Source organism: Sebastes fasciatus, chromosome 13 (genome assembly GCF_043250625.1).
Source record: "Sebastes fasciatus isolate fSebFas1 chromosome 13, fSebFas1.pri, whole genome shotgun sequence".
Lineage (NCBI taxonomy): Eukaryota > Metazoa > Chordata > Actinopteri > Perciformes > Sebastidae > Sebastes > Sebastes fasciatus.
The window spans coordinates 1,763,204-1,775,848 of record NC_133807.1 but is presented as its reverse complement, the minus strand read 5'-3'; the positions used below and the strand labels follow the sequence as shown (position 1 = coordinate 1,775,848).

The following is a 12,645-nucleotide window of genomic DNA, read 5'->3' as shown; positions in this document are numbered from 1 at the left end:
AAAAGTAAGTAGAATGTAGAATTTACACTAAATGTTGTTATATTTTATGCACAATAGCTGAATGATACACAGGCTACTACTTACAGTGTATCAGCAGCACAACCGCTTATTGACAGTGGGATTCCCAGTAAAGAAATAATGAGCTGCGTTGGTTATGCATGTACCGACCATATTACTGTTATGGTAAACCTTAACACAGCATAACAATATTATATTGTATGTCAGTTAAGATCGGCCTCCGGACTAAAAAAAGTCACATTTCGATAAGCATGCTATGGTTTGACTAACGCCCTCTACTCACCCAACACTCCCAAAAAATACAATCTAAATGGCCACAAACAAAAAAAAAAAACATAAACTGCACAAGTGCAACCTCCAGTGCTGAGATATGAAGCCAGTCTTTACTTTTTTTTCATCTCCTTAACATATTCTACAGATAGACATCGAAACTGTAGTAATGTAGCTGATATGATGTTACTATATAGTCAATAGATCCCTTCACTGTCTGTTGTTGCTGTGAGACACGGGCAGCATGCGTCAAAAATAGGCAAAAACCTCTATACTCTAGAAGAGACGCTCTAGAATATCCTGTCTGTTGCATATAAAGTCTTAATCCTTTAGTTCATTAATCCTGACAATACAGTGACTGTGAAGAGTTTAACAATACTCTTACTTTTACCTTAACATGTTTGGCACAGGAGATATGATGCAAAATACATAATTTGGTTATGGTAATTTTTCTACCAAACAACTGATCATGCTGGAACTAACAGTGTCCTGGAAAGAGCGTATGGATGAGGCCAATGAGAGGAAGCGAGACCAAGTACCAGGAGCTAGTGTAAGAATGTAGAAGGCAAGGCTGGCGAACTCGCTGTGAGCCTGTGGAGGTGGGCTGCAAAGCGTTTGGGCACTAGGCAATGGGCATCACCGGGGAGGCCATAGAGGAAGGCCATCAGATCCATTACTGAAGCTGCAGAGAAAGCCACCAGACTGGCTTTGGATCAAGAGGCTAGATCCATGGGCGACTGCTGCTGGGACTCAAGCTGGGGTCTAATCAACCCTGGCTGGGTCGCCTGGGCGAGAGTGTCTGATGTTGAAAGACCCGAAATACCCAATGACCCCAGGTTCCATCACTGATGATACATCCCGGCACATCTGCAGGATGTATCTTTCATCTTTTGTGTTTGACATTCTTTTTAAGCTTTAAGTTGTTATGGTCATATTGAACATTGCTCTGCTCTTTACAGTCACTGTATTGTCAGGGTTAATGAACAAAAGGATTAAGCTTTTTAAAACTCTATACAACATACATGCACATAACAGACATGATATTATAGTCTAGTTAAGTAGTAGTAGTTAAGTCTAGCCTAGGTTCTCAGATAGTGTGATTTGCTTCATAAAACATCACTGAATTCACCATTAACTATTCACCTGAACAGTTTATGATATTGTGAATGGTATCATTGTATACATTGGCCATCCAAACAAAGGGACAGACATCACCTTTTCTGTGTTATCATGTCTGATGCAAAATACATAATTGGTTATTTGGTTATGGTAATTTTTGTTGCGATGGCTCCATGTCTCAAAATGTTTAGGGCTCCAAACTGTTCAAGTGTACCAAGTTTCATGCCTATATAAAAAAGTGAACATCATTTTCACATATCAAAAGACCGGCAACTTCTGTCAGAAGTATAAAGTGGTATTTTTAGGTGGGGGAAACTGGTGGGGCAGCAACTACTTTGGACAGGTGCAAATCCAGGAAATTACACACAATTATGACTTTACGATATAATGCACTATTTCACATTTCCAACACAGTTTCACATGGGTGATTATCAGACTGAGCACATACCTGTTCTCCTCAACTTGCTGCTAAATTCCCCGTTGTATGCGCTGATAATTTGAGTAAAGTGCCTTCTCTCCGAAGCTAGTAGTTAGCGTGTAGATAGAGCACATTATTAATCCCAATCGGGAAAATGGACAAAATGATCAGGATTAACTGTTGCCTAGGCTCTATCAACTGTCATATTTTTTACATCTGAAACTTTGATTGAGGTGTTCGATTGAAACTTTGAATGTCTGGCGTCATATTTTATGACGTTATCACAATAAAAAATGAGGAAAATATGATTTTCTGTTGTGGTAATATAAAATTAATTTATGGTGCTGTTATGCTAGACCACCCCGTTAATACAGGTGTATGTACGGGAGTATAGCCTAAAAAGTTTTTGACCACAGTGAAAATGTTTTTCAAAGGCTAAACGCCAACAATGGATTGAAGCAGAATATTGTTGCTCCCTCCTAGTGCCGCTGTTGCCACTGGTTTCCTCAGTAGCTGCTGGGATCCTGCTGATCTTGGCGGTGGTCTTGGTGCTGGTCTGTCTGGTCTGCAAGAGAAGACGATGAGCCAAGCAGCCCGGAGCCCTCGTCCAAACTCAATGTCGGTGCTCATCAGGACACAGTACATTACATGAAAAGACAAACTGTTGTCTTTATAGTCCGTGAGCCAGGGGGTTGGTCATGCCACTTTGGAGGGACCATGTCTCATAGTGATTTTTTTAAAGGTCTATGTCCCTAGTGTTGGAAAACGCATGATAGCATTACAGCAATGGTAGCTTTCTATGTGCTATCACTCCTTTTTTCATCCCTCCATCATTAAAATGTTTCCATCTTTTTTCGCCATTTTACACATAGATCCAGTATAAAAGAGTGAAACCAACACACAATATCATGAAGTCATATATCGTTGTAAAGCCTAGACTATAATCTATCCTTCAGTCACATTGTCATGACACTGAGGTCAAGAGAATTTGACCTTTGACCTCTAATGCTGCAATGGGGCAAATTCTGAATGCAACTCCAAATGCCCTTATAACTAACTCCATATTGATCGATTGTGCCCATGGATAGTTCCAGCATAAAGAGCACAAAAAGAGCTTTAAATTGATATATTATATGACTAACAACATTTCTTATCAGAATAAACGTAACTTTGTGCAGTTTGTATCTGATAGAATGTTCAGAACCTTGCATTGGATTCTGTTATTGGGGCAGTTCGTAAATGGCTTTCTTAGCAGCAGAAACACAAAATAATACAAAAACTCAAAAAACTTAACTAAGAAATGAATTCTCTATCCATTATTTTATGTTTTCTCACTCTTACCTCATTGTCAATATAAACATGTTCCAACTGACTCAGTGGCAATGGGTTATATTCCAGGTGATATGTGAAAATGATGTTCACTCTTTTATATAGGCATGAAACTTGGTACACTTAAAAAGTTTGGAGCCCTAAACATTTTGAGACATGGAGCCATCGCAACAAAAATTACCATAACCAAATTAAGTATTTTGCATCATATCTCCTGTGCCAAACATGATAGCAAAGAAAAGGTGATGTCTATCCCTTTGTTTGGATGGCCAATGTTTACAATGATACCATTCCAATATCATAAACTGTTCAGGTGAATAGTTAATGGTGAATTCAGTGATGTTGTATGAAGCAAATCACACTATCTGAGAACCTAGGCTAGACTTTATAATGTCCTGTCTGTTGCATATAAAGTCTTAATCCTTTTGTTCATTAATTCTGACAATACAGTGACTGTGAAGAGTTTAACAATACTCTTACTTTTACCGTAACATGTTTGGCACAGGAGATATGATGCAAAATACATAATTTGGTTATGGTAATTTTTCTACCAAACAACTGATCATGCTGGAACTAACAGTGTCCTGGAAAGAGCGTATGGATGAGGCCAATGAGAGGAAGCGAGACCAAGTACCAGGAGCTAGTGTAAGAATGTAGAAGGCAAGGCTGGCGAACTCGCTGTGAGCCTGTGGAGGTGGGCTGCAAAGTGTTTGGGCACTAGGCAATGGGCATCACCGGGGAGGCCACAGAGGAAGGCCATCAGATCCATTACTGAAGCTGCAGAGAAAGCCACCAGACTGGCTTTGGATCAAGAGGCTAGATCCATGGGCGACTGCTGCTGGGACTCAAGCTGGGGTCTAATCAACCCTGGCTGGGTCGCCTGGGCGAGAGTGTCTGATGTTGAAAGACCCGAAATACCCGAAATACCCAGTGACCCCAGGTTCCATCACTGATGATGCATCCCGGCACATCTGCAGGATGTATCTTTCATCTTTTGTGTTTGACATTCTTTTTAAGCTTTAAGTTGTTATGGTCATATTGAACATTGCTCTCCTCTTTACAGTCACTGTATTGTCAGGGTTAATGAACAAAAGGATTAAGCTTTTTAAAACTCTATACAACATACATGCACATAAGACATGATATTATAGTCTAGTTAAGTAGTAGTAGTTAAGTCTAGCCTAGGTTCTCAGATAGTGTGATTTGCTTCATAAAACATCACTGAATTCACCATTAACTATTCACCTGAACAGTTTATGATATTGTGAATGGTATCATTGTATACATTGGCCATCCAAACAAAGGGACAGACATCACCTTTTCTGTGTTATCATGTCTGATGCAAAATACATAATTGGTTATTTGGTTATGGTAATTTTTGTTGCGATGGCTCCATGTCTCAAAATGTTTAGGGCTCCAAACTGTTCAAGTGTACCAAGTTTCATGCCTATATAAAAAAGTGAACATCATTTTCACATATCAAAAGACCGGCAACTTCTGTCAGAAGTATAAAGTGGTATTTTTAGGTGGGGGAAACTGGTGGGGCAGCAACTACTTTGGACAGGTGCAAATCCAGGAAATTACACACAATTATGACTTTACGATATAATGCACTATTTCACATTTCCAACACAGTTTCACATGGGTGATTATCAGACTGAGCACATACCTGTTCTCCTCAACTTGCTGCTAAATTCCCCGTTGTATGCGCTGATAATTTCTCGAAGCTAGTAGTTAGCGTGTAGATAGAGCACATTATTAATCCCAATCGGGAAAATGGACAAAATGATCAGGATTAACTGTTGCCTAGGCTCTATCAACTGTCATATTTTTTACATCTGAAACTTTGATTGAGGTGTTCGATTGAAACTTTGAATGTCTGGCGTCATATTTTATGACGTTATCACAATAAAAAATGAGGAAAATATGATTTTCTGTTGTGGTAATATAAAATTAATTTATGGTGCTGTTATGCTAGACCACCCCGTTAATACAGGTGTATGTATGGGAGTATAGCCTAAAAAGTTTTTGACCACAGTGAAAATGTTTTTCAAAGGCTAAACGCCAACAATGGATTGAAGCAGAATATTGTTGCTCCCTCCTAGTGCCGCTGTTGCCACTGGTTTCCTCAGTAGCTGCTGGGATCCTGCTGATCTTGGCGGTGGTCTTGGTGCTGGTCTGTCTGGTCTGCAAGAGAAGACGACGAGCCAAGCAGCCCGGAGCCCTCGTCCAAACTCAATGTCGGTGCTCATCAGGACACAGTACATTACATGAAAAGACAAACTGTTGCCTGTGCAAAGAAAAAACGCTTGAGGGCTTTATTTCGAAATTAAAGCAGGAAGTGTTGATTTAAAACTAAGTCTCTACTTTTTTTCATCTCCGTAACATATTCTACAGATAGACATCGAAACTGTAGTAAAGTCATTCTGATATGTTAATATACTGTCAATAGATCACCTTCACTGTCTGTGACATATTCTACAGATGTCTAGACATGGAAACTGTAGTAATGTTGCTGGTATGATGATAATATACTGACAATAGATCACCTTCACTGTCTGTTGTTGCTACTGTGAGACGCAGCTGAGACGCGCGTCTCATGCGGGCAGTGTGGCTGCTCTAACCTGTTAACATGAATGCCGAAATAAAAAAACAACACGCCACGCAGCCGCCAAGCACTCCTGACGTTGGATGTGTGTCCACCACGTAAAAGGAGGACACAAGATCAAAACAAAAAGGAAACAAGTCCAAATATCCCTTGGCACTGCCAGACCATGACACCTGGGTGGCAAAGCGAGTCGATCAACGCGGGTTAACCCTTTCATATACACAACCAACCCTGGTTCAACCCTGGTTGAGTACTCGGTCTGAAAGGGGTAAGAATATGTGACATTGAAAACTCTGGCTTTAGACTCAACATACCTCGCTAACCCACTAACCTCGCTTCGTGGGACACCCCTCTGTTGAACAACAATTTTAAGAGGCTGGATAAGCGACTGTTGTGTTGCTTTGGTGCTGCAGCCTTTGCTTAAAAAAAAAGCCAGAAAGAGGAAGTGTTTCAGGAAGGACTGAGCAGTGGGAAATGTTTCTGGGCACCGCGGTTTTAAGTTCAGTTCTCTCTCTGTTTTGTCACTGATAAGTAGTACAGAGCAGCCTCAGTGTCAGCCATGGGGAGCATGGGAAACCTTCGCTATTTGGCCTTCGGTAAGACATATATATATAGTATAGCAGTTTTATTGTATGGCATAGACATGCAGTCAGTTTAAAGCTCATGCTCTTTATTTGAATGTAATGAGCCATGCCTCTTTCTGTTCTCTCTATAGTGTCTTTTCTCTTGACTTCAACTTCATCTGCTGCAGGTCAGTCAATTCTACGGTGCGATGCATAAAATCCTTTCAGTGTTCAGTTTACATTCTTTGTCAAATACTTACATATTGCATGTTATGCTTCTGACAGATGGTCAGATCAGATTGGCTGGGTCTACTCGGTGCTCTGGAAGAGTTGAAATCTATTACAGCAGTTCTTGGGGAACAGTCTGTGATGACGGATGGGACTTAAATGATGCTGAGGTAGTGTGCAGGGATTTGGGCTGTGGTACAGCACTGAGTGCCCCTCAGTCGGCCCACTTTGGTGAAGGAACCGGACCGATCTGGCTTGATGATGTGGGCTGCTCAGGAGGTGAAAGGTCTGTAACAGAGTGTCAGCATCAAGGATTTGGGATCCACAACTGTGGACACCATGAGGATGCTGGTGTTATCTGTTCAGGTGAGAAAACTTTTGGATAAAGCGTTTTGAATAAGTGGATCCTTTTCTGTATATTTTAGACGCTCTAGTCTTTTTGGCTCATGATGAGCTGTACAGATGCAGCACTGAAAAAAGAGTTGGTAACCACACCCCGCAGCCTGATTTTAGAGTGTGAAATGTTGCTTAATAAACTGATAATTAAACTGTAACGAAAGAAATAGAAGTTTATCGAGTGTTTGATCTACTGTGAAAAACATCACATCTTACTCGCAGTCTGTGAGTGATGCAAAGCATGTAAATTAACCCCCTGAGACCCGCCCATGATCCCAACCGACTTCATTGTCTTTAATAAAAAATGCTAAATCTCCAAATGTCAAAAGTTTTTGATCCCAAATCACAGCATGGCTTTTTCTTCAAGGTCTTGGTGTCTTAATGCGGTATTTTGGAGGGATTATTTATCATTTTGATCAATTCTCCAGTGGTAAAAAATGGTTAAATTTAGCATCAAATCTGTGTAACAAATGGTATCAACCCAAAAATTGCTGCAACAACTTCTGAGACATAATAGAGCATTGGAATGATCATTATAAACTTCTATCATAATGTTCTAAACCCTTATACAATTTCACAATTTATTCTTATTCATTCATTCATTCATGTTTATTTCTTATTAATGACTAGAATAATTTGACACACAGTGCTGAGCTGCATCTCAGATTAATCTTCAGAATCCAGCTTTCAGATGATAATAATAATAATAATATATTGGATTTATATAGCGCTTTATATTGATCTCAAAGACGCTTTAACATAGTCGGGGGGAAAACGGTGTGAGACAGACAGACAGACAGGAGACGAACGACAAAAAGCGACATACACAGGAACAATCACATACATACACATGGACTGATGGGTGGGGAGGGAGGGGGCTACGGGTAAGCAGATGAGAAAAGATGTGTTTTGAGGCGGGACTGGAATGTGGTGAGGGAATCGGAGTCTCTGATGAGATTGGGGAGTGAGTTCCAGAGCTTGGGAGCTGCCCTGGAGAATGCTCTGTCCCCAAAGCTGCGGAGTTTGGACGTGGGGGTGGAGAGTAAACCAGCCGAGGTGGATCTGAGGGACCGTTGAGGTTGGTAGGGGGAGAGGAGTTCAGAGAGATAGGGGGGTGCAAGTTGGTGGAGGGCTTTGTAGGTGAGGGTCAGGATTTTGTAGGAGATCCGGTGGGAGACGGGGAGCCAGTGAAGGTCTTTCAGGACTGGGGTGATATGATGCCATGATTTGGTGTGGGTGAGGAGTCGGGCAGCTGCATTCTGGACCAGTTGTAATTTATTTATGGAGGTGTTGCTGATGCCATAGAGGAGTGAGTTGCAATAGTCAAGGCGGGAGGAGATGAAGGCGTGGATGAGTTTCTCTGCTGTAGGGGGTGTGAGGGACGGACGGATTTTTGCGATATTGCGAAGGTGGAAGAAGGATATTTTGACCAGTTGGCGGATGTGGGGCTCAAGGGAGAGGGTGGAGTCAAAGATCACGCCAAGGTTACGTGCCTGGGGGGAGGGGGAAACAGAAGTGCCATCGATGTTGAGTGTGAGGTTGTTGGTTTTGGTGAGGGTGGATTTGGAGCCGATGAGGAGTTGTGTTTTGTCGCTGTTGAGTTTTAGAAAGTTCTGTTGCATCCAGGCTTTAATTGCAGAGAGGCAGGAGTTGATGTGGGAGAGCGGTGGGTTGTGAGGGGTGTTGGTGCTGAGATAGATCTGAGTGTCGTCAGCATAGCAGTGGAAGTCCAGGTTGAAGTGGCGTAGGATCTGACCGAGGGGGAATAAGTAGATTATGAACAGGAGTGGACCGAGTACAGAGCCTTGGGGGACACCTTGTGTGACTGTGGATGTGGCAGAGGAGTTGTTGTGAAGGGAGATGAAGTGAGATCTGTTGGTGAGGTATGACTGGAGCCAGCTGAGTGCAGTACCTTCGATACCGATGTCTTGGAGTCTGGTGAGAAGAATGTTGTGACTCACGGTATCGAAGGCTGCACTCAGGTCCAGGAGGATGAGGATGTTGAGGGCTCCGGTGTCAGCAGAGGTGAGGAGGTTATTGAGGACTTGGAGGAGTGCAGTTTCTGTGCTGTGGAGGGGGCGAAAGCCAGATTGGAGGGGTTCAAGCAGGTTGTTGGAATGCAGGTGGGATTGGAGCTGGGTGGAGACGAGGCGTTCGAGGGTTTTGGAGAGGAAGGGGAGGTTACACCACTTCTATGTGACATCTACTGTTGACCTGCTATCTCCCCCTAAAGACCCCCTGGACACCCTAAAGACCCCCCGGACCGCCTAAAGTAGACTAAATAGGTCTATTGTGGGTCTCAGATGGTTAATCATAACCGGCAATGGTTTGTCTTCTGTGTTCTGTGGCTAGGTGTGCTGATCAGATTGGCTGGGTCTGGGTCTACTCGGTGCTCTGGAAGAGTTGAAATCTATTACAACAGTTCCTGGGGAACAGTCTGTGATGACAGATGGGACTTAAATGATGCTGAGGTAGTGTGCAGGGAGTTGGGCTGTGGTACAGCACCGAGTGCCCCTCAGTCGGCCCACTTTGGTGAAGGAACCGGACCGATCTGGCTTGATGATGTGGGCTGCTCAGGAGGTGAAAGGTCTGTAACAGAGTGTCAGCATCAAGGATTTGGGATCCACAACTGTGGACACCATGAGGATGCTGGTGTTATCTGTTCAGGTGAGAAAACTTTTGGATAAAGCGTTTTGAATAAGTGGATCCTTTTCTGTATATTTTAGACGCTCTAGTCTTTTTGGCTCGTGATGAGCTGTACAGATGCAGCACTGAAAAAAGAGCTGGTAACCACACCCCGCAGCCTGATTTTAGAGTGTGAAATGTTGCTTAATAAACTGATAATTAAACTGTAACGAAAGAAATAGAAGTTTATCGAGTGTTTGATCTACTGTGAAAAACATCACATCTTACTCGCAGTCTGTGAGTGATGCAAAGCATGTAAATTAACCCCCTGAGACCCGCCCATGATCCCAACCGACTTCATTGTCTTTAATAAAAAATGCTAAATCTCCAAATGTCAAAAGTTTTTGATCCCAAATCACAGCATGGCTTTTTCTTCAAGGTCTTGGTGTCTTAATGCGGTATTTTGGAGGGATTATTTATCATTTTGATCAATTCTCCAGTGGTAAAAAATGGTTAAATTTAGCATCAAATCTGTGTAACAAATGGTATCAACCCAAAAATTGCTGCAACAACTTCTGAGACATAATAGAGCATTGGAATGGTCATTATAAACTTCTATCATAATGTTCTAAACCCTTATACAATTTCACAATTTATTCTTATTCATTCATTCATTCATGTTTATTTCTTATTGACTAGAATAATTTGACACACAGTGCTGAGCTGCATCTCAGATTAATCTTCAGAATCCAGCTTTCAGATGATAATAATAATAATAATATATTGGATTTATATAGCGCTTTATATTGATCTCAAAGACGCTTTAACATAGTCGGGGGGAAAACGGTGTGAGACAGACAGACAGACAGGAGACGAACGACAAAAAGCGACATACACAGGAACAATCACATACATACACATGGACTGATGGGTGGGGAGGGAGGGGGCTACGGGTAAGCAGATGAGAAAAGATGTGTTTTGAGGCGGGACTGGAATGTGGTGAGGGAATCGGAGTCTCTGATGAGATTGGGGAGTGAGTTCCAGATCTTGGGAGCTGCCCTGGAGAATGCTCTGTCCCCAAAGCTGCGGAGTTTGGACGTGGGGGTGGAGAGTAAACCAGCCGAGGTGGATCTGAGGGACCGTTGAGGTTGGTAGGGGGAGAGGAGTTCAGAGAGATAGGGGGGTGCAAGTTGGTGGAGGGCTTTGTAGGTGAGGGTCAGGATTTTGTAGGAGATCCGGTGGGAGACGGGGAGCCAGTGAAGGTCTTTCAGGACTGGGGTGATATGATGCCATGATTTGGTGTGGGTGAGGAGTCGGGCAGCTGCATTCTGGACCAGTTGTAATTTATTTATGGAGGTGTTGCTGATGCCATAGAGGAGTGAGTTGCAATAGTCAAGGCGGGAGGAGATGAAGGCGTGGATGAGTTTCTCTGCTGTAGGGGGTGTGAGGGACGGACGGATTTTTGCGATATTGAGAAGGTGGAAGAAGGATATTTTGACCAGTTGGCGGATGTGGGGCTCAAGGGAAAGGGTGGAGTCAAAGATCACGCCAAGGTTACGTGCCTGGGGGGAGGGGGAAACAGAAGTGCCATCGATGTTGAGTGTGAGGTTGTTGGTTTTGGTGAGGGTGGATTTGGAGCAGATGAGGAGTTGTGTTTTGTCGCTGTTGAGTTTTAGAAAGTTCTGTTGCATCCAGGCTTTAATTGCAGAGAGGCAGGAGTTGATGTGGGAGAGCGGTGGGTTGTGAGGGGTGTTGGTGCTGAGATAAATCTGAGTGTCGTCAGCATAGCAGTGGAAGTCCAGGTTGAAGTGGCGTAGGATCTGACCGAGGGGGAATAAGTAGATTATGAACAGGAGTGGACCGAGTACAGAGCCTTGGGGGACACCTTGTGTGACTGTGGATGTGGCAGAGGAGTTGTTGTGAAGGGAGATGAAGTGAGATCTGTTGGTGAGGTATGACTGGAGCCAGCTGAGTGCAGTACCTTCGATACCGATGTCTTGGAGTCTGGTGAGAAGAATGTTGTGACTCACGGTATCGAAGGCTGCACTCAGGTCCAGGAGGATGAGGATGTTGAGGGCTCCGGTGTCAGCAGAGGTGAGGAGGTTATTGAGGACTTGGAGGAGTGCAGTTTCTGTGCTGTGGAGGGGGCAAAAGCCAGATTGGAGGGGTTCAAGCAGGTTGTTGGAATGCAAGTGGGATTGGAGCTGGGTGGAGACGAGGCGTTCGAGGGTTTTGGAGAGGAAGGGGAGGTTACACCACTTCTATGTGACATCTACTGTTGACCTGCTATCTCCCCCTAAAGACCCCCTGGACACCCTAAAGACTCCCCGGACCGCCTAAAGTAGACTAAATAGGTCTATTGTGGGTCTCAGATGGTTAATCATAACCGGCAATGGTTTGTCTTCTGTGTTCTGTGGCTAGGTGTGCTGATCAGATTGGCTGGGTCTGGGTCTACTCGGTGCTCTGGAAGAGTTGAAATCTATTACAACAGTTCCTGGGGAACAGTCTGTGATGACAGATGGGACTTAAATGATGCTGAGGTAGTGTGCAGGGAGTTGGGCTGTGGTACAGCACCGAGTGCCCCTCAGTCGGCCCACTTTGGTGAAGGAACCGGACCGATCTGGCTTGATGATGTGGGCTGCTCACGAGGTGAAAGGTCTGTAACAGAGTGTCAGCATCAAGGATTTGGGAGCCACAACTGTGGACACCATGAGGATGCTGGTGTTATCTGTTCAGGTGAGAATTATTTTTTGATGATTTTCAGCTAGACTTTTAATCTAGCTCCAAAGTACCATTTTTTTTATGGCAATCCATCCAATAGTTGTCAAGACATTTTTATTAAAAATTAAAAATACCAACCTCATGGTGGCGCTAGAGGTGAATTCACGGGAGAACCATGAATGTCTACCAAATTTAATGACAATCCATCAGGTAGTTGTTAAGACATTTATATTAAAGACTAAATATACCAACCTCATGGTGGCGCTAGAGGTGAATTCAGTAATGCGATCGTGAGTGATGGGTTGTATTGTATGTGGGTTTTGGCAGGCAGCTGCTGTGCCCTCTTCCCG

At 43.4% G+C, this 12,645-nt stretch overlaps 1 protein-coding gene across 1 annotated transcript in view; it reads left to right on the top strand.

The window, feature by feature from the left end:
* The first annotated feature begins 6,261 nt into the window (after nt 1-6,261).
* The window catches only part of LOC141779961 (scavenger receptor cysteine-rich domain-containing group B protein-like), a 58,388-nt gene continuing 52,004 nt past the window's right edge, over nt 6,262-12,645 (top strand). The window contains exons 1-2 of the mRNA XM_074655008.1: nt 6,262-6,358; nt 6,478-6,513. Coding sequence (XP_074511109.1) covers nt 6,322-6,358; nt 6,478-6,513 — 73 coding nt within the window. The 5' untranslated portion in view covers nt 6,262-6,321. The remainder of the gene's footprint in view (nt 6,359-6,477; nt 6,514-12,645) is intronic.